Source organism: Enhydra lutris, unplaced genomic scaffold (genome assembly GCF_002288905.1).
Source record: "Enhydra lutris kenyoni isolate GAN:26980312 unplaced genomic scaffold, ASM228890v2 scaffoldscaffold8, whole genome shotgun sequence".
Classification (NCBI taxonomy): domain Eukaryota; kingdom Metazoa; phylum Chordata; class Mammalia; order Carnivora; family Mustelidae; genus Enhydra; species Enhydra lutris.
This window is the reverse complement of record NW_019154092.1, coordinates 960,421-987,194: the sequence shown is the minus strand read 5'-3', so window position 1 is coordinate 987,194 and position 26,774 is coordinate 960,421. Positions and strand designations below refer to the sequence as shown.

General features: G+C 56.6%; 1 protein-coding gene across 2 annotated transcripts; it reads right to left on the bottom strand.

Annotated features, from left to right (window-relative positions):
- Positions 1–386: 386 nt before the first annotated feature.
- On the bottom strand, positions 387–11,951 carry LOC111142609 (gamma-glutamyltransferase 1). 2 transcript variants are annotated; one of them, XM_022495912.1, is made up of 13 exons: positions 11,765–11,951; positions 11,061–11,237; positions 10,314–10,444; positions 10,068–10,154; positions 7,074–7,266; positions 6,344–6,501; positions 5,214–5,363; positions 4,557–4,693; positions 1,741–1,928; positions 1,395–1,522; positions 1,183–1,295; positions 997–1,110; positions 387–662 (listed from the first exon to the last, which is right to left on the bottom strand). In XM_022495912.1, the coding sequence occupies exons 2-13, from the start codon at positions 11,222–11,224 to the stop codon at positions 516–518; spliced, it is 1,710 nt and encodes a 569-aa protein (XP_022351620.1). In that variant the 5' UTR covers positions 11,225–11,237; positions 11,765–11,951; the 3' UTR covers positions 387–515. The 2 variants fall into 2 exon arrangements, with proteins under 2 accessions (XP_022351620.1, XP_022351621.1); XM_022495913.1 differs by lacking the exon at positions 11,765–11,951 and adding an exon at position 6,924 and having other exon boundaries at positions 516–662; positions 6,344–6,515; positions 11,061–11,224.
- Between the last annotated feature and the right edge of the window lie 14,823 nt (positions 11,952–26,774).

Below are 26,774 nucleotides of genomic sequence, written 5' to 3'. Positions count from 1 at the left end.
CTCCACGGTGTGAACCAGGGGCAGAAGAGGTAGCAGGATTACAAGCATCTCTTGGCGGCCCACTGGCCAAGTAAACTCCTGAGCTGCAGCGCCCCCTGGTGGTTGATACTAGGAAGTGCCACGGCCCAGGCCAGAAAATGGATGACCTGGCCCCCTGCTCCTGGGGCTCAGGGTGAGGAAGGACAGTGATTGGTCTGAGTGGGTCCTGTCTCCACTCACCCAGCGGCCGGGCTCTCGTGTACGTTCTCAGCCTAGTTCCAGCACCTGAGAGGTTATGACCTCTGAATCCCGCCTCTCCACCCTTCCTCACCGTACAGCTCCAATTCACACATAGGATGCTGAGGCCCAGCGATATGGGAGCTGGGCCAGCAAGGCTGCCCAGAGCCTCACGCTGCAACCCCCATTTATTGCACTGCTTTGTCACTCACAGGGGAAGCAAATCCCTCCAAGTTCCACTCTGGCCCCAGCGGGCATCTCATCCCTAGGTTGCCAGGAAGCCTTGCCCACCCAAGCACTCAGTAGCCAGCAGGCTCCCCGCCTTTCCTGGGGTCTGAGGCAGCTGCCCAGCCACCGGCTGTGTGGACAATGGCTTGCACCACACCGATGAAGCTGGAAGTGTCCTCAGTGTTGTGGTGCCGAGTCTTCAGGGCTGCGGTCACCGCCTGGGGGTGGGAGGGGATAGAGGGTTCTCAGCAGGGCCTGCGAAGCCATCTGAACCACACAGACCCACACCGAACCACACAGACGGTGCCGTTTCCAGCCCAGGGGCCAGGAAGAACAAGTTGGGTGCAGCTGGGCCTAGTGGGTCTCCTTGGAGCAGGTGGCCTGACCCAGGTTGCACAGGGGTTCAAGATGGCACAGGCAGTGGAGGTGAAGTTCATCTGCCCCAGGCAGAGGCTGGTAGTCTACTCTTTGATGACTCAGGAGATCCGGGCCTCCATCCTAAGACCCCCATGACCCCCCCCTCGTGACTCAGTTTCCTTGGCCCTGTCCCACCTGGTCAATGCCTTTCTCCAGTGTCGTGGTGTTGGGCAGAAGCTGGTTGTGAAGTCGGGGCTCCTCTACTGCCCGTTTTACATCATAGCCAAACCACAGGTTATGGATGATGGCCTGGAGGGCAAAGGGATGGGGTCAGCATGGCCCAGGGGCAGGGGCTGGAAGGAACAGATAGATGACACGTACCAGTGCAGTGGCCGTAGTGATATGCGTGCCCCCAGAGGCACCCACCACCATGCGGACCTGGCCATCCTGGCCCACGAGGATCGCCGGACACATGGACGAGAGGGGCTGCTTCCCTGTGGTCACCAGATGGGCAGGCAGGGACAGAGATGCTGGTCAGCTGCCTGCCCAGGGCACCAGCCCTCTCTTGACCCAAGTACCTCCCCGCCCCGCACCTGGTTTGATGAAGTTGGCTGGGGAGGGGGGCACCCCAAACTGGTTGGTGATGTTGGGGGAGCTGAAGTCATCCATCTCATCATTGAATATGATCCCGCTGACCCGTGAGCGTACCTTGGAACCAAAGCTGCAGACCAGCCGGATCAGACAACTGTGCCAGATCCAGCCCCTACCCCACCCAGCCCCCACCCACCCACCAAAGCTCCACCCAGCCCAGGGAGGCTGAGGGCAGGCACTCTACCAAGGTGGGGCCTCAGTTTCCCCACCATGAAAGGGGTTGATGTAGCTCCCTCCTGGGAGACACAAGCAGCCCCTGGCCCACCCAGGGCCACCAAGCAGCCCTACTAGAGGTTGATGGTGCTGGTGGCGGATACAGCACTGCCATCCTCTGCAACCACGGACAGGTGGGCCGTGCCACCGTCATCAGGTGTGTAGAACTCAGGCTCATAGTAGGAGGTCGGGTGAGTGGTGCTGTCAGAGATCCGGGCCCGGAGCTGAGCGGCAAAGAACTCGGAGCTCATGTTGCGGACCACCTGCCGAGACCCCAGAGCTGGCCTGAGGAGGTGGGGAGGAGGATGGGGAGGGGGCACAGGCTTGTGCGAGCAGCTCTTGGGAAGCCCCCAACATGGCCCTGACCACAACCCTCCTGCATCCCCAACCTCACGTAGCCCATCTGATCCCCTTTCCAGGCTCTGCCTCTGCTGCAGTCCAGCAACTCTTAGCATTGGTCTGTCCACCCCACAAGCCCCCACTCTGGCCGCATTCAACCTTTCATTCATTCATGGAGCTTGTACTGCATGCTTGGATCAACAGGGAACACACACACGGGTCCCTGCCCTTCTGGCAGGGACGATAAAGGGAGACAGGGACATGCTGGAGAGAACAAGCCGGGTAAAGGGGATAGAGAAGGACCAGATGGGAGCGGAATTGTCAGGGAGGGCTTCTCAGAGGAGGTGATGTCTGAAAAGAGGCCTGAATGAGGCCTGGTGGTAAATGCAAAGGCCCTGAGGCAGGCCTGTGAGTGACAGGCAAAGGGTGAATAGGGTCAAAGAGAGGTGGTAGGGACATTAGCAGGGGGTTATCCCAATAAGTCTTCAGAGGCCCTATAAGGAGTCTGGCTTTTGCTCTGAGCCACCCGGGCCTGGGACAGAGGAAGGAGCACACCAGCAGTTCACAGGATCACTCTGGCAGCTGTGTGGGGGTGTAGTGTAGAACACAACTGGGAGGCTATGGCATCAACCAAGTGAGAGATGGGGGCTGGTGCGGATGGGAGAGAACCAATGGTCCCAAAGCCTTCAGTGCAGAGAGGCCATTTAACTGTGGAGGTAGACGCTGCAGAAGGGACAGTGAAGGTAGGAGGTAGACACTATGGAAGAGGCAGTGAAGGTGGACAGTCAGGAGCTTGATTTTGGAGACATGCCTTTTCCTGTTGCAGATGGGTATGGATCTATGTGTGTGGAGTTCATGGGCAAGATCAGGCTGAGGATAAACAGGGAGCCATCAGCCTCCAGTCGCTGCTTCAACCTGTGCGCATGAACAGGGTCCCCATGGTGGTAAGGACAAAGAGGAGAGGAGAGGAGATAGGAGCCAGCAAGGAAAGCCCCTGGGGAATGAGCAAAGAAAATGCCTCCAGAATTTTCCAGCAACACCCCACAGGGAAAATTTTCAGCCTGAATCTACTCCCAAGAAAACAGAAAGTCAAATCCAGGATGTGGGATGGTTCTGCAAGACAGCCGCCCTGGGCTTTAAAAAGCAGCAAAACACCCCAGATATCTGTTGTAGGTTCAGACACTGGAGGGACAGAACAGAGACTGTGAGGGATGAGTCTGATGGGCTCTGGACCTAAACAACCCTGGGACCCTCGGGAACACAGGTGTCTGATGGGCCAGGTCCTCTCGAAGGCGGCATGGAGATCTCTCAGTCTCAGGAGCTACAACCCAAAGTGTGATATCGGGGACTGACCATCTGATACCCAAAAAAGCACACACATGTCAATAAAAAGGGGTGGGTGGAGGCATGGAGAGAGGAAGGGGATGGGGCAAAATGTCCACAACTTTGCAAAATGAAAAGGTGAGGAAAGGAGGTGGTGAACTGAACTGTGTGAGATGCTGCTGAGGGGGGCCCAAAGGGGAAACTGAGGCTGGACTCTCGGGGTGGGGTGGAGTGAGGGGTCCTGGCGGGGGGATGTGGAGCGAGGAGGGCAGAGCCTGATGGGAGAGGGCTTGAGAAAGGGATGGAGAGGCCCAGTGTGCCCTGAGTGGAAGCAGAGGAAGGGGAGGCAGCAGCGACAAGCAGATGCCTCTTTCCAGAATGACCTGTCAGAAAGGGCAGGATGGGAATGCTGGAGGGAGCGCAGGGCTGCAGGAGAGGCTGAGTTGGCAGGTGGAGGAGCAGAGGAGCCAACCTCAGCCAGGATGGCAGGGGCGGGGGCTGCAGAGAGAGAGGGAGGCAATGCAGTGGCCTCAGGGGGATGAGTCGCCAGGTCCCTGAAGGCCATGGGGAGTAGCACGAAAATGGTCCTCAGGAAAGAAAAGAGATCCAGGAGAGCAGAAGGGCAGCTGAGAGGCACAGGTCAGTGTGAGGGGGTCTGCAGGTCTACCCCAGAATGGGGGATCCAAGTAGGTAAAGGGGCGCCATGACAGGAGGCTCAGTGAAGGCTCAGCCTGGAACTGGGGTATTTGTCTGTAAGTGGGTCAGGCTGTGCAGGGCCTGGGTGGGGATCAGGGAAGGGTTAGCTGCTGGGTGTGACCAACAAGCTGGAGGCTGAGGCCTCTGCCACCCAGACCCCACCCCCACCCCTCCCCCATCCTCCTCATGACCCTCGAGGGTTATGATGCCCTTACGGATTCCTCAGCTCAGCAGTGAACACTCCAAAAGCTTCCAGACCAAGGGTACAGCCCCCAAGGTGCGAGCGTGGCCAGGGATAGGGGCCACTAATTACTCATTGCCGACTTGTCACACTGCGAGCTCCCTGTGGCTGAGGGCTGAACTCGGGGTCACCAGTCTATCCCAGCACATGGTAGGCCCACCACCAAAGTCAGTGGTAGGAATGGATTGATTCAGCATGTGTGAGGTTGGGGTGGCCCCAGGGAACCATCGTGGCACCTCCATGAGAGGCCCTCCCCACCCATCGTGGACCTCTTACCGCCCCTGCCTCTTACCGCCATCACATTGACAAACTTGGGGTCCCCAAGCAGGGTCCTCTTGGCATAGGCGAACCGGAAGGCCTCCACAATGCGGTGGTAAGTCAGACCCTTCTGCTCGGGTGTTTCCACACTCGCCCGGGAGAAGTTGTACCCTGATGGAGCAGAGATGGGACACACCGGCAGTCCCAGGGCCCTTGGGACACCCCAGCTAGGCCAAGACAGCTGGTTGTTCCAGGGTAGGCTCACACCTCCCTGAATCTCTTTGCTTGGCCCAGCTTGAGAAGAGGAACATTGAATAACGACCAGTGGACACTTTGGAGGAATGGAAGGATGGAATGAGGCAAGGGACCCCTGGACCTGGGCCTCAAATGTCCAGCTAGAAGGGCGACCCAGTCTTACCCGGTCCCAGAAGACCACTTAGATTTGTCAGACACGTCCTCTGGACCAGCCCCCCCGCACCCACTAGCTGTGAACTTCCAGCACTGGGTAACTGGGCAAGGCAGACAGACCCTGTCACCCCTAAGCCCTTGCAGGGGCTGTTCCCAGCCCGGGATGCTGCTCCACACCGTTTTTACTTCCCAACCACTCCTCTTCCTCCCTTAGCCCCCGGCAACACACACAGCCCTGGTGGCTCTGCACCGCCTCCTACAGGGTCGTGGTGGGACAGCTCACCCTTAAGGATGTTGAGGATAAGAGCCAGCACCGGGCCACTGAGTGGGGCGCTGGGCATGTAGAGATGGGCGTCCCCAAGGCTGATGTTCATGGGGTTCTCGATCAGCCTGGCACGGTAGTCATTGAGGTCCTTGGCGGTCATGATGCCCCCTGCAAGAGCAGCTCAGTGGAGGGACATGGGGACGGGGCCCCAAATCCAAGGGGAGGACAAGATCACCAAACTGAAAGCCCTCACATGCCCAGAGGGTCCCTGCCCCTCCCCCTCCCCACGGCCCAACCCCCCAGTCTCTCTGTGCTCCCCAAAGATGCCTCCTCCCCATCGCCAGGCTCAGGCCAGCTACCCTCCACCTATTTGCCCCACTGGCCTCCAGGTCCACATTCTCTTCCCCTGGCGCCAAGAGTCCTCTTCCCTAAGTGGAAAATATCTGCTCCTATCTCCCCCTTGCCCAGTCCTCTCCGCCAGAGACTAATGGGTGGGTGAAAGGAGGCTCTTAATTCTACAGGAAATGGGCTCCAGACAGACTAGGTTATTTACAGGCTAATTTCCTGCCCCAGCGCTAAAGGCCCGCATGCTAATCACACTCTTCTGTGTCTCTGATAAAAAGAACAGTATGAAGAAATCCACAGTGGGGAGGGAGAGGCAGCGGCAGGCTGCCTGGCTGAAATTCATCAGAGGCTCTCCTGCTTGCGGCCCCTCCAAGGCCTCTCTCGCCAAGCCCACCCCCATCTGCTGTGACCCTCAGGGATAATTAAAGCTCACCCTCTCTGGGCCTTGGCCGGGAATGCTCTTCCTCTCTCCAACCTCATCTGGAGTTCATGTACTACCTCCTCTAGGAAGTCCTCCCAGACCTGCATGTCAAGGCTCCCTCAGTCTGAGCTCCTACCTAGGCCTGCATTTATCCACTGAGAACTTTCTCTCCTGAACTGCACTGGTCTCTCAGTCATGACTTAACCAAGATCTGTAGATTCTTGTGACCTGTCACTGAGTGCAGACGTCTCCTTGACACCCACCCCTCCACCAGATGCTGCTGAGGGCCTAGGGTCTGGGCCAAGGCAGGACCAGAGGACCTAAGACCTCTGAGCTCTGGCTCAGGGTTCCTTCCCTGGGGCCACTGAGGTTGCCCACTCACCAGCATCCCGAATGTCCTTGATAATCTGGGCTGTGAGCCTCCCGTTGTAGAAGGCTTGGGCTCCCTCCAAGGCCAGCGTCTCGTACGTGTCTGCCAACCGTGGCAAGGTCAATTTGTCCCCTTCCCGCAGCACCTTCCCATTGCGGCAGAACACCTCACTGGGGCAGAGAGGCTCCTGTGAGGCTGGCAGGCTGGCTGGATTAAGCCAGTCACTTCCCACCCAATCACACAGGAGATCAAAGGACAGCAAGCAGGGCACCTGGGTGGCTCAGTGGATTAAGCCTCTGCCTTCGTCTCAGGTCATGATCTCAGGGTCCTGGGATCAAGCCCCGCATCAGGCTCTCTGCTCAGCAGGGAACCTGCTTCCCCCTCTCTCTGCCTGCCTCTCTGCCTACTTGTGATCTCTCTGTCAAATAAATAAATAAAGTCTTAAAAAAAAAAAAAAAAAAAGACAGCGAGCACCCTTCCACAGGTGTGTGACCCTCATCCTCTGGTGTCCAGCGCATGCCTCCTAGAGCCCCTGCCACTCAGGACACACAAGCCTGGGAAGGCACCAGGCTCAGAATGCCATCCCATGCACACTGGGAAAGGTTCCTGTATCCTAGACCTCAGCCCTCCATCAGCACAGGTTCCTGAAAGCACCCGGCCAGTCATTCACAGCTTGCAGGGAATATTGGGCCATGTCTGCCCAGCCTGTGGCCCAGGGCAGGCCAACCCCCCCCAGACATACCACAGGGCAGGCCGCTGCTCGATGACTGCCCGACTTTTCTCCAGGGCTGCCGCCAAGCCCTTCCCCACAGGGAAGCCCTGGCGGGCCAGCTGGATGCTGGGCCAGAAGAGGCGAGCCCAGGGCAGCCGCCCGTGCCGCTGGTGGGCCAGTTCATAGCCTCGGATCTCACCGGGAACCGCCACCGACAGCCCCCCTGCACAGGGACAGGGACACACACACACACACAGTTAGTGGCTCTAGTCTGGGGACACTGGGAGGGATGCTCTCTCAGGCCACAACCTAGGCACAGTCCCCAGATGGGATCAGTGAGGTTTCGGAAAGAAATGGCATTGTCCTATCCGGACTCAGCAGGCAAGAGTGTAAATGGTTAGGGACATGCGAAGGAGGCCACAGGTCAGGGAGAGGTGGTTCCTTCTGCTGGATTCTGCTGTCCAGGGATGAGATGACTGCCTCTGCGGGGGTGGCCACCAGGTTTGAAATCCTGTGCCAGGCCACAGCTGCACACAAGACTGTGGGGAAGCCAGACCCCTGCCATCTCTCAGTCTGAGCTTCCTCGCCCACAGGCTCAAGGGGTCCACCAGAACCCACAGAAGATCCCCGTGCAAGCCTGGGGCCACCCTGACATTGAGCCAGTTCCAAGGCAAGACCTCTACCTTTCTCCCTTCTACTGTCTCAGAACCAGGACCTGAGCCCAAACCCCTGCCCTTTACAGTCTCTGGGCCTTAGTTTCCCCACCTGACCACAAAGAGCTCCTTAGAGGAGCCCACAGTTCCACTGGAAACACCTGTAGACCCTGATCCCCACCCACTCCCACGGCCCACCATACCCTAAACTGGATACTGATGCAGAAAGGTACAGCCACGGCCCCCACTCCCAGACACCCTCTTGTTTCCACCCCTGAATGACAAGGGCCATCTCAGCTACCCCCAGACAAGGCAGTCTAGGCTCATAACAACCTGAAGCTGGGCACGAGAGCCAGGGTATTAGGATCTGCATGTCTGCACATCTCAGAAGGTCTGACATCCAGCCCGTAATTCCTGCCACCTTAAATAAATACCTTCCTGACCTTGGGCCAATCAGGTCTCATACCACCCTGCTCGCCAAAGCCACCACTGACCCCCAAACTGGCAGACCTGGGTCTCCTCTCAACTTCACCTTACCTGGCCCATCACTCCTGCCGGGTCACCTCTGCATCCCACCTGCCAGGCTCTCCTAGAGTCTCCGCTATCTACTCCCCCAGATCAGAGCTTGAACTTGAACTTGAAGTTCCATTATGTGCTCACAACTCCACATTTACTCTCTGGCCTGGCCTGCTCCTCTGATGGCCAGACCTGAGGACGCGGCTGCCCACGCCTAAAAGGCATCTCTAACTTAACACGCTCAAAACGCAACTCCTGACTATCTCCCAAACCCATTCCCCACAGCCTTGCTGTTCCTGCTAGGGATGCCCCCTCTTTCTGGATGCAGATCGAACACCAGTCATTCAGGACACTTGGCATATGTGTCACACCCAACCTATCAGCAGACGCATAGGCTCCCCATTCCAGGTATGTTGAGTACCAACCACCTCCCAACACCATCTTCTCTCCCTGAATATCGTGGTGACCTCCTGACAGGTCACCTTACGGGCAGGCTGCTTGCTCTCTGACCCTTCTGCAGCAACCCAAGGGGTTATGTCCGATCTATCCCAGATCCACCCCCACAAACACCCCAAGAGACACTGCTCCCTCTCTCCGACAAGAAGCAGGGTCTTCGCAATGACCCACGAGGTCTGACGCCACCTGAGCCATTCTGACCCTGGGGTCAGCCAGTGCAGCCTCGCTGGTTCCCACGTGGGCCACTTGCTCTGCCCCCAGACACCCGTACAGCTCCCCTCACTCCACTCCAGCCTCTGGGTCTTTGCTTAGTCAGCCCGTCCCCGAGCGTGCTGTACTTGGTGAATCGATGCCATCTGGCTCTTCCCTGTCTCTGCTATCCTGGCTCAACTGGGCCACAGATTTCAGATTTCGCCTGTTGCCTTTGCTTTGTCCCCTGGCTTGGGGAACAGCTCCTGACATTTTAAGAGGTGCCCAACAAGTCCTGGTTAAATAAATGTATTCCAAGTGCCCCTAAGGTGCTAAGCCTGTAAGATTCCAGTGAATTTCCTTTCTACCCATTCAGAGGTTCCCAAGGGATATAGGAATTCAAACAAAGACTCTGTAGGTTGGAGAGGACTCCAAGGGGGCGGGGTACCCGCAGGGCCCCGCCCACCGCCCAGGGCTGAGGGGCAGAACCTGCAGTTGGAGATGGGATCAGTTAACCCCAACAGCCAGAACTTCCTGCCTCCAACCTCCTAGCCTGCAACCCGTTTGAGTCCTTGGGAGCAGCACCCCCTGGTGGCCATTGGCTTCCCCGCAGCTGCATGGGAAAACTGGGGGCCTCTCCTCCGCATAAGACTTTGTTAAAAAAGACAGACTGTTGTCTCTAGAGAGCTAACCCCACAAATGAACGAACAAATGAATGACTTGGATGCCTTTGAAAAACACAGGGTTTCAACAGCCCGGGTCCAATTTTGGCCTCAGCACCATCCAGCTGTGTGACCTCAGTTGGTTTGCACTACCTCTCTGGACCTATAAAATGAGAATCAACACAGCACTTCCCTGGACTCCCAAGCATACAAGGGAGGATTCAAGGGGCTCACTGGTGAAAAGGGCTGAGCAAAGTGCTGGCCCCAGAGACCCCCGGTATGTGCTAGCTGATGAAATAATTATTCTCTCTGTTTACTAACACTGGGTGGCTCTGGAGGGGCCTGACCTGAAAATAACTGAAGCTCCACCTCTTTTTCCCTCCATGATGATGGTCTTGACTGTTCATTACGGGAGGGTGTTGTGGGGCCAGGAAGGGATGGGTACAGTGGGCATCAGCCCATCCAGAGCTGTCCCTAGCCCCAGAGGCCCATGCCTTCCCCAGTAGCTCAGCCCAGCTCTGCACCTACACCTTGACTTTGCACCTCACCTTCCTGTGACTGCTCCGAGCTATTGAACATGCTGTCAAAGGCCAGCCCCGGGGCCACCTCGCGGGCATTGATGATCTCAACTTTTCCTGGAAGGAGAAGCAGGCGGGCAATCCAGACCCACACCAACCCTCCTCACCCAAGGTTATGAGCCCAGGGGCCACCCAGCCCTGCCTGCCCCCAGCCCAAGTCCAGCCTGAGCTAGACAGCCGCTGCCATTCACCCCCCGGCTCCCCAGGGGCACTCACGTGTAGTGCTGTTGTAGATGGTGAGGAACAGGCCGCCCCCGATGCCCATGCTGTGGACGTTCATGAGCCCCACGCACAGGAGGGCCGCGATAGCAGCGTCCACCGCCGAGCCGCCTTCCCTCAGCACGTCCCTACCCATGGCACATGGTGGGCAGTGAGCACCTGCAGGCTCCCCGACCCCCCGATGCAGGCACCTGCCACCCACTTCCACCCTATCAGGCCACTCTGCCCAAAACAGGAGGGAAGAAGAGCCCCCAGTTCTGGGGCTTTGCGTAGAACTCTTAAGCCAATGGGCTTGCATGGTCTTCCTTTTCAAGCAAACAGATGAACATGCATTTTATAATAGAAAGAAAATGGGAAAATTGTTACTTTTATTGGTAACATTTTTTTTTTCCTGTTTAAGTCTCTAAGTGGGAACTGATCTTTGTAGATAATGTGAGACAGGGGTAGAAAATAGCATAAAACAACAGTTGATCCAAAGAGATGGAGATTCTTAGGTCTGAGAAAAAGGGGCTCAGCTGGGCCCTGGGAAACCCACACCCTGCTCTTGGAGTCAGTGTCCCCTTCTGCCCTGACCAGAGGCTGCTGAGAAGTTCCAAGGAAAGGACACGCAGCTCCATGTGAATCAGGCACCCCTTGTCCAGGTAGCTCAGGGACAGGTGGGGACACTGCGTCTCAGGGGGCTGAGGGTCTGAGCCAGATCCACTTGCAGTAGTCCTCCTGGGTTCCCATGCCCTGCCTGCTCACCTCCCGATCTCTGAGCAATGCTTGGCATCTGCAGCCACGGCCGCCCTGGGGTAGACATGGTTATGTGTCTTGGAGGCTGAGGGCAGCCAAATGCACAGGCCAATGATGAGGAAGAGCACGAGGACCACGGCCACCGGGACCAGATACACATACTTCCTCTTCATGGCTCTGCAGGCCCTGGTTAGGGGTGGGGGTGGAGGTTAACAGAGTCAGGGGCCTACCACTGGCCTGCCTCTGGGCACATCCTGACCCTCACCTTCACAGGGCACAGCCCAGGATCAAGCCTCAGAAACACATCCCTGTGTCTCCTTCCAGCCCCCAGACCTTTGCTCATGCTATTCCCTCCACCAGAAACTCCTGACCCCATCTGTGCCCTCCCAAATCTCCCTGCTTATCCTCAGGGCCGCATTCCAGTAAGGAACCCATGTCCAACAGAACCCTCTTCTGGAAGCCCCCAGATTCCGTGTGCCCCTGCTTCTACACAGCCTCATCTATCCCCCAAAGTGGGAGCCATGGCCAAGTGTGGAAGTCCATGAGGGGCAAGCCTGGTCTGATTCCTTCCGTGACCCCCACCTCAGCCTGGAGCCAGGCAGCATCCATGGGCCCTCCCAGAGTGTCCTGCCACAGACTGTGGGGTTCAGAGAGAGGACCCCCATGGTCTCCTCCTGCAATCGTTAGCTGAGGGCCACAGGGCAGGGGCCTACCTTTCTCAGGGGATGGGAGCCCCACGCCTTGCCTGCAGAGGTGGCTGCAAAAATGGGGCAGTGGGGGCGGGGGTTGGCTGAAGCAGCTGAAGAGATAACGGGGGTCCCTCACACACGGCAGGTGCCCGTGGCCACAGGATCCTGCTCCAGAGAGACACCACAACCACGTAGCCTCCTGGTTTTCCTGAAAACTGAGATAGCATACCTGAAACACCCCGAGTTGGTTCCCCCACCCCGGGAGCTCCGTGAGGTTCCTCTGCTTCCAGATGAACTCTAGGGTTGAAGAGGAGGCTGTCAACTGCTCTCACATTTGTGGGAGATCTCCAGGCACAGCCGAGAGAGGGTTTGCCCAGAGCGGGGCCCGGGTTCAGTGGTGTGAGCGTCATATGACAAAGCGGTGAAGCCCACGTGTGCCTGGCCAAGGGGATGGGGTGTGCAGGCTGGGGAGCAAGCTCAGCCCGTCCAAGTCTTGCCCCCTCCTCTGATGTGGGGCCCTGGGCAGGTCACTGACCACCTGTCCAGTACGAATGACTGAGGCATCCTGCAGGGGGCTGTTGTGGAGGTTAAGTGACTTGGAAAGGGTGGGGTGCTCGGGGAACATTGGCTGTAATTGTCACTGGCTACCGGAGAGATGCCCTGGAGGCCTGGACGGGGGGAGTCGGGGAGGGGGGTTTGTGGGCAGAAGGAAGCTGGTCTGCCTCCCGCTCACTGTTTCCCTGTTGGCTCCTTTCCCAGTTGTGCAGGGAGAGACAATGGCGAGCTTTTGGGTCCCTGGGGCGTTGGCAGCAGGCAAGGGGTGTGACCCCCGCAAGGAGGGACAGTTGTGGTTACAGGCGCAATCTCGATTACCTCCGGGGTTCGGGGGGTGTCTGCCGACAAACCCCAGGCCGGGACTCCTCTGGTTCACTCTGTCTCTATTCAGAGGGCCTAAGCTCCAGGGCCAGAAGTGGTGTCCCAGAAACGGTCTAGGAATGGAGTCTCACCCCATGTCAGGGACATCCAGAAGCTAGCCAGCATGGAAGGGCTTTCCCCTCCCAGGCTCAGCGGGCAGCCACAAAGCAGACACTACCCTACAGCGCCAGTAGGATTCTAGCTGGCCTCTTCTCTCCACCTTGACTGAATCCTTTCTGGTGGGACTTCTGCAAAGCCTCCTCCCCACACTCCCTACCCTCAGTGTCACCTGCTCCTTAGTCCTCCAAAAAGCAGCAGAAGTCTCTCTCCAAAGTGCCAACCAGACCCTTCCCCCTGCCACTGTTCTAGGGGACAGTCTATGCCCTCTGCCCTCCAGCAGGCCTGATAGGCTTCAGAGCACACCCCAGGGGGGCTGGAGCAGGGTTAAGGATTTCTGGTAGAGACAGCTGTGCTGGAGGTCCAAGGGGCCTTAGGAGCTGCGCCAGGAACACAGAACTTCCCCATCACATGTAGTGGGGGTGGCTGGGGGAGGGCAGAGGCCAGTGACCCCCTTCCCAGCATGGGCACAGCCACACCTGCCAAGGAGGCCCTCCAGTCCCATCCACTAGGCACCTTGGGGGCATTGCCTCATTTCTCCCGGCCACGGGACTATGAGCCAAGACCCCCCTTCGGGGCCCTCCTTTCTCCCCTCCGGCCTCTGTAGTGTCCAGCCATGACTTCCTGTGGTCTATACTCCAGTCTCTTCTGTCTGTCCATCTCTGTCTATCCATCCATCTACTCAAGGGAGGGCTCAAGTGGGCTTCCGAAGGGACAGGGGGCACCCAGCAAGGCTCAAACTGCTGGGGAGTATGGTTAGGGGTGGACAGCACTGACCCCCAACTTCTGCTCCCTGAGCAGGACAACAGGGAGGCCTAGCCAAGCCCTGCAGGCTGATATCTCCTGCCCTGCGGAAGACACCCTGCAGGGGACTGGGCTTCCGTTTCCCACCCCCCTCCCACACCCCACATTTTTCTCAAAGACTTACTAAAATCCAAGTCCAAGCCCAGAGGCATGGCTCTCACCCAAGTTGGTGTCAGGAGGGGAAACCGAGGCCAGGCACAGCGCTTGGCCTCAAACCCCCACCCCACTCTTCATGACCCTAATGGGCTTACCTGAGGCCTGGGATTGGCAGTGGCACAAAAAAGCTCCCTGTTCCTCAGAAGAAGCTCTGGGCTGGGACACAGCCAGATTGTCTGCCTGGGAAAGTCTGGGCCACAGCTCCGGCTGGGCCTCCCCACTGCCAGGAGTGGCCCAGAGCCACGCCTGCAGCCCCTGCAGAGCCCCTCAGGGGGCCTCTGGACTGGGACTGGGATCTGGGGGAGGGTACCTCCAAGGAGGAGCAGAGGCAGGAAAGGGGCAGGAGAGGGCCAAGGAACTCTCTTGCTCACCTAGTCCCCGAGGGGGCAAGCGGCTTGCCTGGGGACGCCCAGCAACCCCATGGGGCAGTTGAAGGTGTCTGAGTAGGGTGGAGAATAGGCTGTCCTCTAAAAGATCAAGCCTGGCAGGGAGGACAGCCCCAGAGTCTGACGTCATGGCAGCAGGGAGGCGCAGTGATTCGGCCTGTCCCTAAGTGACTAAAGTTCACACAGTCCTGGGAGGGCCCTGGGCAGGAGATAGGAGGTGCTATGACAGCAGGGACTCTTGGGGTCGCCATGACAATGGCAGGGGGTGAGGAGTGTGGCCCCAGCAGGGAAGGAGAGATGCAGTGACAGAGGCAGAGGGTCCCCCCGCTCTCTTGGATTTGGTACCCTCCAAAGGGCAAGTCCACTGGCAAGTGCCCCGCCAGCAAGCCCTGGGCTGGGTACCCCCCTGGCTCATTCTGTCCCTGTTCAGAGCATCTGAACTCCAAGGCCAAACACGATGGCCTTGAACCAGGACCTGAGAGCCCTTACCACACCGCTCAGGCAGATGCCAAGGGTGCCTTCCTGGAACACAGCCTGAGGCCTCGAGTCCAGACCAGTTCCACTGGCTATGCAGGAATGTTAGTGCCTCAGGCCCAAGAAACCACCAGAGCAGCCTGGAAAGTCAGGGCCCAGAAAGGGCCAGAGCTGCTGCAAATCACAGCCAGCAGTATACACCTGGTCAGCCCATACCTGCCCCCAAGGTGCTCTGTGTCCCTGACCAGCCCAACAACGAGATCTTGAGCCAGGAACAGATACGTGCCCAGCCCAGGGGAATGTGGACTCTGCTTCCCATTCCCCTTTGGCTTCCACTTGCCAAGAATAAGGATGAGCCACTCCTCGAGTCATGACTCCTTCCCTGGCCCCCCACCTGGTGCATCTAGGCTGCCTGGGAGCCCCCCAGCCTCCATCTGGAATGCCTAATCCATGACCATCCTACAAGGCTGCGCCAGCTGATAAGCAGGAAGAGAGACAGAGGCTGACCGGGTATGGCTGCCCACACTGGGTCACACGATCAAAACAAGTCTTGTCCTCTCACCCCCTGCCCTTGAGCAGGCCTGGGATGAAATCCACAGAAAAATGCATTCCGACGGAAATCCTCCATGGCCCCAGGATGGGGGCGCCATGACTAAGCTTTTTCCCTGGACATTACCTGCGGACCAGGATGACTGAGAAGATGGACAGGGCAGGGGCCAGGGACCAAGGCCCATGACCCCGTCCCTGAGGGCTAAATGCCAGCTAGGATGTCAGGGGATTTGCACAGCAGGGCAGTCAGCCAGGAGGGGTCTATAGTGGAGAGACATGGGGCTCTGTCCCTCGCCTGAGCCTGCTCAGCAATTTCCGCCCGCCTGGGAAGGCATAAGACATGGCAGTATCTACTGTAGCAGGAGGGTAGGAAGAATGTGTGTGGGGTGGGGGGGTGTGCTCCTGGGTGCTCAGTTGGTTAAGTGTCTGCCTTCAGCTCAGGTCATGATCCCAGGGTCCCACATCCAGCTCCCTGCTCCGCAGGAAGCCTGCTTCTCCCTCTCCCAGTCTCCCTGCTTCTGTTCCTTCTCTTGCTGTGTCTCTCTCTTTAATAATAAAATTTAAAAAAAAAAAAAAAAGAATGTGTTAGTGGGCAAAGGGTGGCCTAAACCCCACAGGTGATCCCAACAGGAAACTCCTGACCTGGGGCAAGATGGGGGTGGGATGGGGGGGTGGAGAGCTGCCTGGGGGCACAGACAGAAGCCTAGCAGCAGCTGCAGGTTCCAGGAAGAGGAGTCAGGAGGAAAGGAGTCTCATTAAAGGCTGTGCCAACGAGGGCATGATGGGGGCGCCCAGGTGGCTCACTCGGTTTAAGAGTCTGACTGACTTCGGCTCGGGTCATCATCTTCAGGTCCTGGGATACAGAGCCTGCATTGGGCTCCTATGCTCAGCAGGGAGTCTGCTTGTCCCTCTGCTCCTCCCCCCGCCGCCCTATTTTCTCAAGCTCTCTCAAATGAATAAATAAAATCCTAAAACAAACAAACAAACAAAAAAAAAAAACAAAAAACCCAAAGGCATGATTTACAGAACAAAAAACCTTCCTCACGTGTTTGGGGGTGCCCCTTTCTCTTCTTGTCAGCGCCCCCCCCCCCAAGCCCTATACACTGACAGGAGAGACTGAGGGGTGTCGTCTGGGGAAACCATGTCACCCTGGAAGAGGCTGCAGGCGCTAGCCTGAAAAGCCTCCTCCAGACCCCACAGTTCCTGTCCGAGGCACATAAGATAGTAAGCTCCCTGTCCCCAGGAAGGTACAAGCCTCGCCCACCAGAGATACTGACTTTATCACACACACACACACACACACACACACACAGGCACTGAATCTAGGCTGAGTGGAGTAGCTTCCTGGTGGAAATCTCAGAGGAAGCCTGAAGATTCTCTATTAATCCTCCAACCTAGCTTTACGACTGTGTCCCCACAACCTCCAAGCTCCAGGGGTGAAACTGGGGCACAACCCCAGACCCATTCACAAACAGGAAGCCAAGGGTTAGGTTGAAGCAGTTCATGCAAAATCAGCTGGCCCCAGGTGGTGGTTGGGGGGCGCCTGGACCGGCAGGTGGGCCCAGAACCCACACTGGAGTCACCCCTACCCCCACCCCCACCCCAGACCTGAGAACATATAGCTCTCCGCCCACATCCCTCGAGGGGAAGCTTACCACACTGCTCAAGGCTGAGGTGGAGATCTGTCTCCCTCACAGCCCACCCTGGTGGCATAAGGTTGAGAATTAGAAAAAGCTCCTTCCCTGGTGCATGACAGCCATCAGAATGGATACCTGTCAAAACAGCTATACACATCTGCAATGACCAGGTGGTGGGCACCCCTTAGAGTTGTGCAATGACCCCTTGCACAACTGAACCTGCCCCATACCCCCTCACAGCCACAAACCAGAGCCCAGGGGAGGGCCAAGCGTGGCCGAAGGACACAGCTCCCATCACAGCTCCCTCTCTCCAGATCTTTCTGGGCCTCAGTTTCTCGGTGCTGCAATCCTCCCTCTTAATTCCAAAAGTCCACTTCCGGGGTATTGTGCCTTCTTCAAAGGCTTCCTTAGAGAAGTCCAGCAGCTCCACACAGCCCTCCTCTACCTACCCCACACCTGTGGCACAGTGAGCCACAAAGCCTGGACAGGCAGCCTCAAGCCCTCTTAACCAGACAAAAAAGCAGAGGCCCCCTAGCCTAGAGCCAGTCAGACAAAGACCTGTGCAACCCCTTTGCAGGATCCACTCACACCAGGCTCAACCCCTTCACCCTGAAGTTCAGCTCACCCCCATTACTCAGGTGCATAAGCTGAGGCTAGAGAGGTAGAGGCCAGCACATGGCAGAGCTGGAAATGGAACCCATGCTTCCAAATGCTTCCGGGAGGCCCTAAGCCTGAGCTACCCCAACCTACAGTGTCCAGTAGCTCAGAAAGGACGAGCTGTCCTTTGGGGTCCCAGAGCCCTGAGACACCCTCAGAAGCCCCTAGCTCCCAGCTCACCTGGCTCCAGGGCTGGTCCTCCTGAGGCTCTCCAGCAGGGAGAGGAGAGGGAGTCCCTGGTGCCCAGCTGTTACCCAGCTCCTCCCCTCCCTCTCCCTGCTGGCTTGGGTGGAGGGAGGCTTTAAAGGCACAGGAACCTTTCCAGGTGGCAACTGGGCTGGCTCCCAGTCCTGTCCCTGGGGCTGTGTGACCTGGGTCAGCTGCTGGCTTCTTTGAGTCCAGTAAGGTCCCTAACACTGAATGAGAGACCTGAGCTTGGGAGGCCTCAGTGGGGCTGAATGAGACCAGGTTTCAGGCAGAGGCAGGTCAGGCCAAAGGTCCCCTGGAAGGAGGTGGGCTCCCCCCAACTTACGCTGTCTGGACAGGGGTCACACACTGTTGGGGTGCAAATACATACCTGCACCACTGGGGCTGGGAGTGCAAGCATCTGAGGCCCCAGCAGATTGAGGAGCCTAAGATTCTCCCCCTGACTCTGTAGTAGGAAATGCTCCTCCAGATATGCTCTCCCCTGACCTTCGGGGCTGTAGGTGGAATGTCTAGGGGCTATCACTCCAAGCACCCTGGTCACTTGGACTGAAGGGAGTCACATGACCCAAGGGAGCCTTTCCTCATCCCCTAAATTTGTAGGGTGGTGAGCAGGAAGGCTGATGGAAGACTCAGGGTAAGGGTGGGAGATGGGGTTGTCTGCTTAGGCCCCTACCAGCTCTGGCCCATCAAATAAAATAGAGTGGGTGCCCCCACAGGACTGGCAGGCCCAAGACTACCTGTGTCTCTGAGACCCACTTATGGCTTGCTGCCCGCCAGATTGGCCACCACTAGCACGACCGGGGCTTAAACTCATCCTTTCATTCATTCCCTCATCTAAGTCTTGTCTGTCCAGATGCTTTTCTCAAGGAGCCCCAAGCAGGATTGGAGATGGGTTTAGCATGGTCAGCTAGAGAGGAGGAGGCCCCCAGGGCCCTGGAGGAGAGGTAGACACCATGACAGGGGCCTTAGGAATCCGGCAGAGCTGGGATTGGGTTGGGTAGGACATGGCCAATGGAGGAAACCTGAAGGCTGGCACTGGAGGCAAGTCTGGGAGTACTGAGGGCACAAGGGAAACTCTTGACCTCCCTGGGCCCTTCCTGAGCCCTGAGGTGTCAATGCTAATAAGGGAAGTGGCTGAGCTCAGACCCTGAAGGCCAGGCCAATGGGTCTGGACTTTGAGAGGCCCAGAAAGCTGGTGAATGTATCACCTGGGCTGGGTAACCCATTAACCCCAGCTCACTCATTAAGACCCTGGTGGATGACCAGAGGATAACGCCTGGAGGAAGAAGGGAGTGTGGAGGGCTGTGGACTGCCGAGATGGGCTCTCCGTGTCCTTGTTCCCTGAAGAGTTTCTTGGGCAAGACTGGCCTCCAGCCAGGGATAACTGCCAAGGCAGCATGAGGGGTACCACCCCACCATCCTGATGCCTTTTATCTCCTAATCACCCCTACTTGTGCAGGCATCAGCAGCCTAGCCCTATGGCCCTTGGTCAGACAGAAGGGCCCCGGGGCCTGGGCACCTGGTCCATCTCCTCTGAGAAATGAGGAACAAAGGTGACCTCCAAGGCCCTTTCCGTTCTGACGGTCTTGGGTTTGCCCCAGCATTGTGTCTGCGAAAACAAGGCATTGGTGGGGCAAGAAGTGTGCTCAAGGGAAACCACAACCTGGGAGGGAAAAGAAACTTACCCAAGGCTGCAAGATAGGACAGTGAGTGACCCATGGAAAGGGGAACTCCCTGTAAACCACTTCCTGAAAGTAGAACCTCACTACAGCTTCCGCCGCGCCCCACCCTGCTGTCAGGTCCTGGGAGAGGCTGGGCCTGAGCCTCAGTAAGTGCCAGGTGGGCCTCAGGCCCTGGTTGGGCCACCCCTGGTAGGTAGAGACACCACCTCCCAAAATGCAGTCAGGAGACTCACCGTGCGTGAGCCTGAGCCAGGAGGGAGGTCCAGTCCCTCCAGAACTGCTGGGACAGGATCTCCGGGCCCACTGGGAACCTGGAAACCTGATGTTACCCCAGACCTTTAGTGTCCCCTGGTATCCACACCAAGGAGACATTTGGTAAACTGGCCGAACAGGAGTGACTTTGATGCCCAACATCACAGCATCTTAGTCAACTTTAAGATCACAGAGTCTTAAATGTTTGGTCTCTGGTATCCTATCTCCAACACCCCAGAAAGGTTAGCTTGCATACCTTCCCTGACGGGGACCTCAGTATCTTTAAAGACGGCAAGACTGTGATTGGTCAGCAAGTTCTTCCCAAGGTCAAGCCCCAGTTTGCCTTCTTGGAAGGCTTCTGTGGTTCTGAGAGTCGGCATGCTGTAGGTGGGCCTGACCTCACTTCCTGCCCACTGAAGCCACAAGCAGAGGACCAGGGGCCAGCCCGGACCCTGTTGCCACCCGGCCACAGCCTCTCACAGCCACGCAGACCACACTGACGGGATGGAAGGAAGACAGCTCAGTAAAGAGGTTGGTGTTGCCCAGTGGTAGCCAGGAGGCAGAGCCCCTAGAGCCTGGCTGACACCCCCTGACCCCATCGGCATATTCACCATTTCAACACCTACCTTTGATGTAGGGATGTAGGCTGGAGCCCTGCCAATGTGTGGGCCTCTACAGATGTCAGCACATTAATACGTGGGAATGTCTGGCGGCTCGGCCAGTCTGGCACCTGGTAGGCCAAGCCCAACTCCCAAACCCAGAGGCAGGAGAGCAGCACAGCCAAGGGCAGGCGCTCTAGGGTCCCTAGGTTCAAAGGCAACCCTGCCACCCAAGGCCCAGGGTCTCTTCTTGCCCTCAGTTTTCTGTCTGGGGAGCAGAAATAATTAAAATAATTGGGGGCACCTAGGTGGTTCAGTCAATTAAGTGTCTGCCTTTGGCTCAGGTTGTGATCCTGGGATGCCAGGATCGAGCCCCACCATAGCCCAACTCCCTGCTCAGAGGGGTGTCTGCTTCTCCCTCTCCCTCTGCTCCTCCCTGCTCAAACCCCCACTGTTCATGCTCGCTCGCTCTCTCTCCAATAAATAAATAAAATCTTTGAAAAAATAAAGTAAAATAATTGTTGGGTGGCTTAGTGCCCCCTACCTGCATGGTTCCCACGCCCAGGCCTGCGGTCCCCTCTGTCCTTGCCTGATGAACAAACAACTCAGGCTAAGAGGCAAAAAGTGCCCCCTCCTCCCGGCTGCCCTGCCCTCTCCGCCCACGGCACCCCGTGCAGGTAGCATTTATCATATCACCTCGTAATTATCTGTGGGTCTGGGAGCTCCAATGGGTGGAAGAGCAAGGCTGAGCCTCTCCCACCCCAGCCCCCATCCCAGGGCCGGGCTTGATCTGGTCCTGGAGAGGTGTCATGGGGCGTCACTGACCGGAGCCTGTCCATCCACGCCTCTCCGGCCCCCACCCCAGACCCTACCAGGGGTAGGTGGACCCGTGTTACTCCTAATGCCAAAACCACCCAACACTTTCCTTGCACGCCTTGTTGGCCCTCTGCATCCCTTGCCCCCACCCCCGCCACCTCATTCCTCAGCCTCCTGCATCGCTTCAAGCTCAACTCAGTGACTCTCTGAGTCTTGCTTGCAACATTTTGTGGGCTGCCGTTTCAGAGGCCTCAGGTCAGCATGCCTGCCTAAACCTGAGCTAAGGAACAACACTCCCCACACCTCCCCCCACCCAGCCTAGCCTCAGGACCCATCCCCAACCTCACTACCCTCCTGGCCTCTCCCGGCCCCAGGCCCCCTCCCCTGGTAACTCCTCCTCCGGGTCCACAGCCACTGTTTCCCTACCATAGACCCCGCTGAGCCTGCATATCTGAGCATTTCCTCTCTCCCTAAAAACTCTTCAAAGCCTCCTTTGCCCTCTAGATAAATTCCTGCTTTGCTAGGGCCCCACCCCTTCCTCTGGGAGGTTCATCCCAGGCTCTCAGCTGGGACTTCAAGCTGGCACTCTTCCTTCAGACCCCAGCCTCGATGCAACAACTGTAAGGGCCTGTTTAGCCAGAGCAGCTCCATCTTGACCCTGCCCCCCGCCCTCAGGGAACTTACTTAAAAACAAGTTCCGGAAACCAGTCCCACGTAACAAAGTCCAAATACAAGGGGGGGGGGGTCAGGCCAGGTGGAGGTATCCAATCGGTGGGGGGTGCATACTGTCTCCCTAGCTACCAAGGAGTATGGGCCCCACCCTTTGGGTGCGCTTTGGGCGCCAATGCTGACCAAGGTGATAGGCTAGTTCAAATATCTACTATAGGGTAAATTGTAGTTCAATTGGTCACTTATGTGTGACCTAGCAGGACTGTGCAGCTTTCTCTGTGTTACAATCTCATTGGTCACCTGTGCGTAGCCAGGCCCAACCACATGGCCTTTGCCCTTAAAAGCTAGTCTGTAAAGACAAGAGGGGTCGCCTCTTTGCAAGAGATGGCCTGGCCAGTCAGTTTGATTCTCGATCCTTGGCGCAAATTAAAGCTTTGCTTGATCTTCGCTTTGTATCAGTCTCACTCCTTTGACCATGGACCCAACACAACCTCCTCTGGAAGTCCTCCCCCTTCCTCCAGGAGTCCTCCCCTACCTCCTGGTCAGGTGTCTCCCTCAACTCCTGTAAGGGCCCCCAACACAGCTCCCCACCCCGTGGGGTAGCTGTTAGTTTGACTTCCTGTATCTTAGGCTCCTCAGTATCCACAGGGCCCAATGGCTGTCACTGAGTGGGCCAATGAAGGCTGTGGGGCGGCTGGGCAGACTCAGTACAAAGCCATAGAAAATCAATCTGTGAAAACACCACTGTGTGCTGGACTCTTTCTTTGTTGTGGCTAATCCTACAATAAAATGTTGGACGGGCATCCTATTTTCCCCGTGTTACAGGTGAGGAAACTTAAGTTTGTGGAAGCTACCGCTACCACAGTGAACATAACAGCATCCCCCCAAATTCATTACCATCTGGGAGCTCTGAATGTGACCTTGTCTAGAAATAGTCTTTGAGGTGTCGTTAGCGTGGGTCCTAAATAGGATAACCAGTGTTCTTGTAAGAATAGGGCGCCTGGGTGGTTCATTTGGTTAAGTGGCAAGCCCCACGATGGGTGTAGAGATTACTAGATGGGTATAGAGATTACTTTAAAAAGAGGGGCGGGCACCTGGGTGGCTCAGTGGGTTAAGCATCTGCCTTCGGCTCAGGTCATGACCCTGGGGTCCTGGGATTGAGCCCCATGTCAGGCTCCCTGCTCAGCAGGGAGCCTGCTTCTCCCTCTCCTGATATGGGAAACAAAGGCAGAAGAAAAATTATTACATTTCCTTACAACCTGTAGCCCATTGACAAGTCCTTGAAACAGGCAGAGTGACATTCCTCTAGGGACTCAACTGCCTCAACGTTAATACTTCGCTAAGGGCAAAAAGCAGTCCTACCCTCACCACCCCCCAACCCCACCACCAGGATCCTATAAGTCTACTTTAACGCACAAAAGTTCTTTTCAAAAATTCCTTTAGCTCTAAACCCCCCAAGATATGTTTTGGCAATCATCCCCGAAGCATATGGCCCACGGATACACTTCTGAAGTGTCTATGGGTCTATTCAAACTAAGGTTAATAAATTACCTTTTCCCATCAATAGCCAGCCCCCCTCAAGGTCCTGGAAACTTTGCTTCCAAAATTCCTTAAAGACTTAGGTTCCCCCTCACCCCCTCCCAACTTGAAAGTCTATAATGGGCCACTCCTCATGACCCCGGTACAGCTCTTTCTACCCACAGGTCCTATCCCTGTGTTTTAATAACACCACCTTTTAGCACCAAAGATGTCTCAAGAATTCTTTCTTGGGAGTAAATGAAACAAGATGGGATTGGGAGGGAGACAAACCATAAGTGACTCTTAATCTCACAAAACAAACTGAGGGTTGATGGGGGGTGGGGGCTTGGGAGGGGGGGTGGGGTTATGGACATTGGGGAGGGTATGTGCTATAGTGAGTGCTGTGAAGTGTGTAATTCACAGACCTGTACCCCTGGGTACAGGTGATTCACAGACCTGTACCCCTGGGGATAAAAATATATTATATGTTTATAAAAAATAAAATTAAAAAAAAAAAAGAATTCTTTCTTGGCCGTTGGCTCTGAACCCTAACATCGTCTTTCCTACATCATCTCCCTCTGACCCTCCACCCTGCTCCTTCCTGCTCATGCTCCAGTAGACCTCTCTCTCAAATGAGTAAATAAAGTCTTTAAAAGGGGGGGGGGCATGTGGAGAGGGGCACCTGGGTGGTGCAGGTGGTTAAGCATCCAACTCCTAGTTTTATCTGGGTGGTGAGCTCCAGATTGTGGGATCAGACCAGCTGGGCTCTGGGCTCTGGCGAGTCTGCTTGAGAATCTCTCTCCCTCTCCCTCTGTGTCTCCCTCCTCTCTCTCTCTCTCTCACACTCTCTCTCAAATAAATAAATAAAATCTTTAAAAAGAGAGAGAGAGGGGCACCTGGGTGGCTCAGTTGGTTGAGCGACTGCCTTCGGCTCAGGTCATGATCCTTGAGTCCCAGGATCGAGTCCCACATCGGACTCCCTGCTCAACAGGGAGTCTGCTTCTCCTGCTGACCTTTCTCCACTCATGCTTTCTCTCTCTCATTCTCTCTCTCTCTCAAGTAAGTAAATAAAATCTTAAAAAATAAAATAAAATAAGAGAGAGAGATTTATTTATTTATTTGAGAGAGAGAGAGAGAGCACAAGCAGGGGGAGTGGGAGAGGAAGAAGCAGGATCCCCGCTGAGCAGGGAGCCCGATTCGGGGTTCAATCCCAGGACCCTGGGATCATGACCTTAGCCAAAGGCAGCTAAGCTGAAGGAGCTTAACTGACTGAGCCACCCAGGCCACCCTAAACGAATAAATCTTAAAAAATAAATAAATAAGGAAGTCCATTTTAGGAGAGACACACAGGCACAGGTAAGATAACCAGGTGACAACAGAGGCCCAGGTGGCAGTGATGGAGATGGACACCAAGGAATGCCAAGGATGCCAGTCACTGCCAGAAGCTAGGAAAAAGCAAAGGAAGATTCTTCCCTAGAGCCCTCAGGGGCACTGCAGCCCCTGCCAACCCCTTGATTTCCGACTTCTAGTCTCCAGAATTGTGAGGGAATATGTTTGTTGCTTTAGGCCACCAAGTTTGTGATCATTTGTTCCAACAGCCACAGAAAACTAGTAACAGCCACCTACTTTGCCTATGTTCGTATACCCTAAAAAGGACAGGTACAGAGGATTCTGATCAGTCCTGAGCCTCTACCTTTGTCCCCCTCCCTCCACCATGGGGATTCCTGGCCCCGCAGCAGGCTTATAACACATGCCTATAGAGCCAGCTCCAAGAGAAACTGTTTCCATTGAGGGTTTGTCTGCTTCTTTCTTCCTAGTGAGTTCCCAAACCATCCTTCATCCTTCTTTGGCATTGCTGCCAGAAGGCTTGTTGTCACCTGGCTACTTGCTGAGGTACCATAAACTTGCAGGTACCAGGGCTTAGATTCTCCCACTAAGCAGATGGAGGAGAGGCCCAAAGCCTGAGGCAGGTCCGGTTCCAACCACATCCCTTCTCCCCTTCTGCTGGATCATCCGGACCATGGCTCCCTGTTACTCCAGCTGGGCCACCACGTGGAGTGGGCAAGGGTGTGGGAAGCCAAAGATGTGACTGGTGCTGCTCCTTGTCTCCACGCAGGCCCCACCTGGGGCCCAGGATGCCCCCAGGAAGGCCTGGGGTCCGGCTGTGTCCTTCCCACCTGAGTGTCTGGCTCCCCAACTTCACGCCTCACTGGTTGCCCCAGGGACCTCCATATCAGCCCTAGCGGCTGGGAGGGTGATCAGAGCACATACCCGCCCCCCACCCCTGACCCACCCACCCAATGGGGTCTCCACAAACAGAGACCTACTGAGTAAGGCAATTCCAGGGAGAGAGGCCTTTACTTAAAAATACATGGAGACTAGTAAGGAGAGATGCTGCCCCCCCACCCCCCGCCACGCCTGAGAGCACAGCTCTGTCTCGGGGGCCTCCTGCCCAATTCAGTTTCGTCCAGAAACACTCCCTAAGAGCCAACTCGACCTAACCACCCCCAAAGGAGGCAGAAGGAGGCCCATCCAGGGATCCAGGCCCAGACGCCACCTCCCTCTTTTTCTGGGAAAATGTCCTCCAGGAATCTCTCAGCCAAGAACACAGAGAGTGGGGTGGGACCTCAGAGGTGGGGCTGGGGGCAGTTCTCTGCTTTCCACGGGACTCCAACTCTGAGCACCCCCGCCTGCCACTGGCTGCGTTGCCCCCTCCCTCCCCACCCCCCCACACCCCCACCTCAGCTTTCTAATGTTTGAGGGGACAATGTCCAGGCCTGGCTCGGCCTCTGGAAGGATGTGGTCAGGATTTGGGAGACATCCCAGCTCTGGGTCCAGCCCTGAGGATGTAGAGGAAAGGGAGGGGTTTCTTACCAGGCTGCCAGCTCTGGACTGGGGTCTCAGAGGTCGCTGGGGCAAGTGGCTGCTGCTTAAGTCTCTGGTCCCGTCACCACCACGTCAGGTCAGCAACAGCGCCTGGGCCCTGGAAGAAGGCAGGCCAAGCGGTCATGCAGGTTTGCCAGGAAGGAAACCTGTGGTGCCAAGGTGGCCCCAGGACAATGCTGACTACAGAGGGGGGTAGTGGAGGCTGCTGGGTCCAGCTGGCAGATGGCAGGGGAGAAGGGGGCTCAGGATAGAAAGGCCCCAGGAGCAGTCCCAACAGGGGCATCCAAACAAGCAACAACAGGGGTCGGGGTTCAGTGGACAGTCAAGTGACAAGGACACTAAGCTGTCCTCTGTCTTGTACCAGGGGCTCAGCCCCGGGGAACCACAGAACCTGGCACCTTGTCCCCAGACACGCTCCTGGACGGCAATACTTAACCCAAAAGAGGAACTGAGTTTGCCCTCACTTACCATGTCCCCTCAGATGGCCACACCTCACCCCCCACATACCCTGTCTGTGCTCACCCCTCCTGCACCTGTCCTCTTGGGCTGGACACACCCTCTTTGCTGTGGGATTTGGGGGTCTGGAGCCCCAAATGTCCCCTACCCAGTGAATGTGAGGGCCCAGAATTTGGGGGCCAGTAGGGGAGAGTAGGCCCCCAAGAAGGCCCCTAGAGCTGGGTAGGTCCCTAGCTCAAACATGATCCCTGGAG

Bases quoted from the DNA above. Each gene is read 5' to 3' on its own strand.
- LOC111142609 (XM_022495913.1), bottom strand. From the start codon at position 11,224: ATGAAGAGGAAGTATGTGTATCTGGTCCCGGTGGCCGTGGTCCTCGTG. The intron at 10,155-10,313 runs GTGAGTGCCCCT...TTCTCCTTCCAG, and splicing joins CATCTACAACAGCACTACAC to GAAAAGTTGAGATCATCAAT. The intron at 7,267-10,067 runs GTGAGGTGCAAA...GTCCCTGTGCAG, and splicing joins CTCGGAGCAGTCACAGGAAG to GGGGGCTGTCGGTGGCGGTT.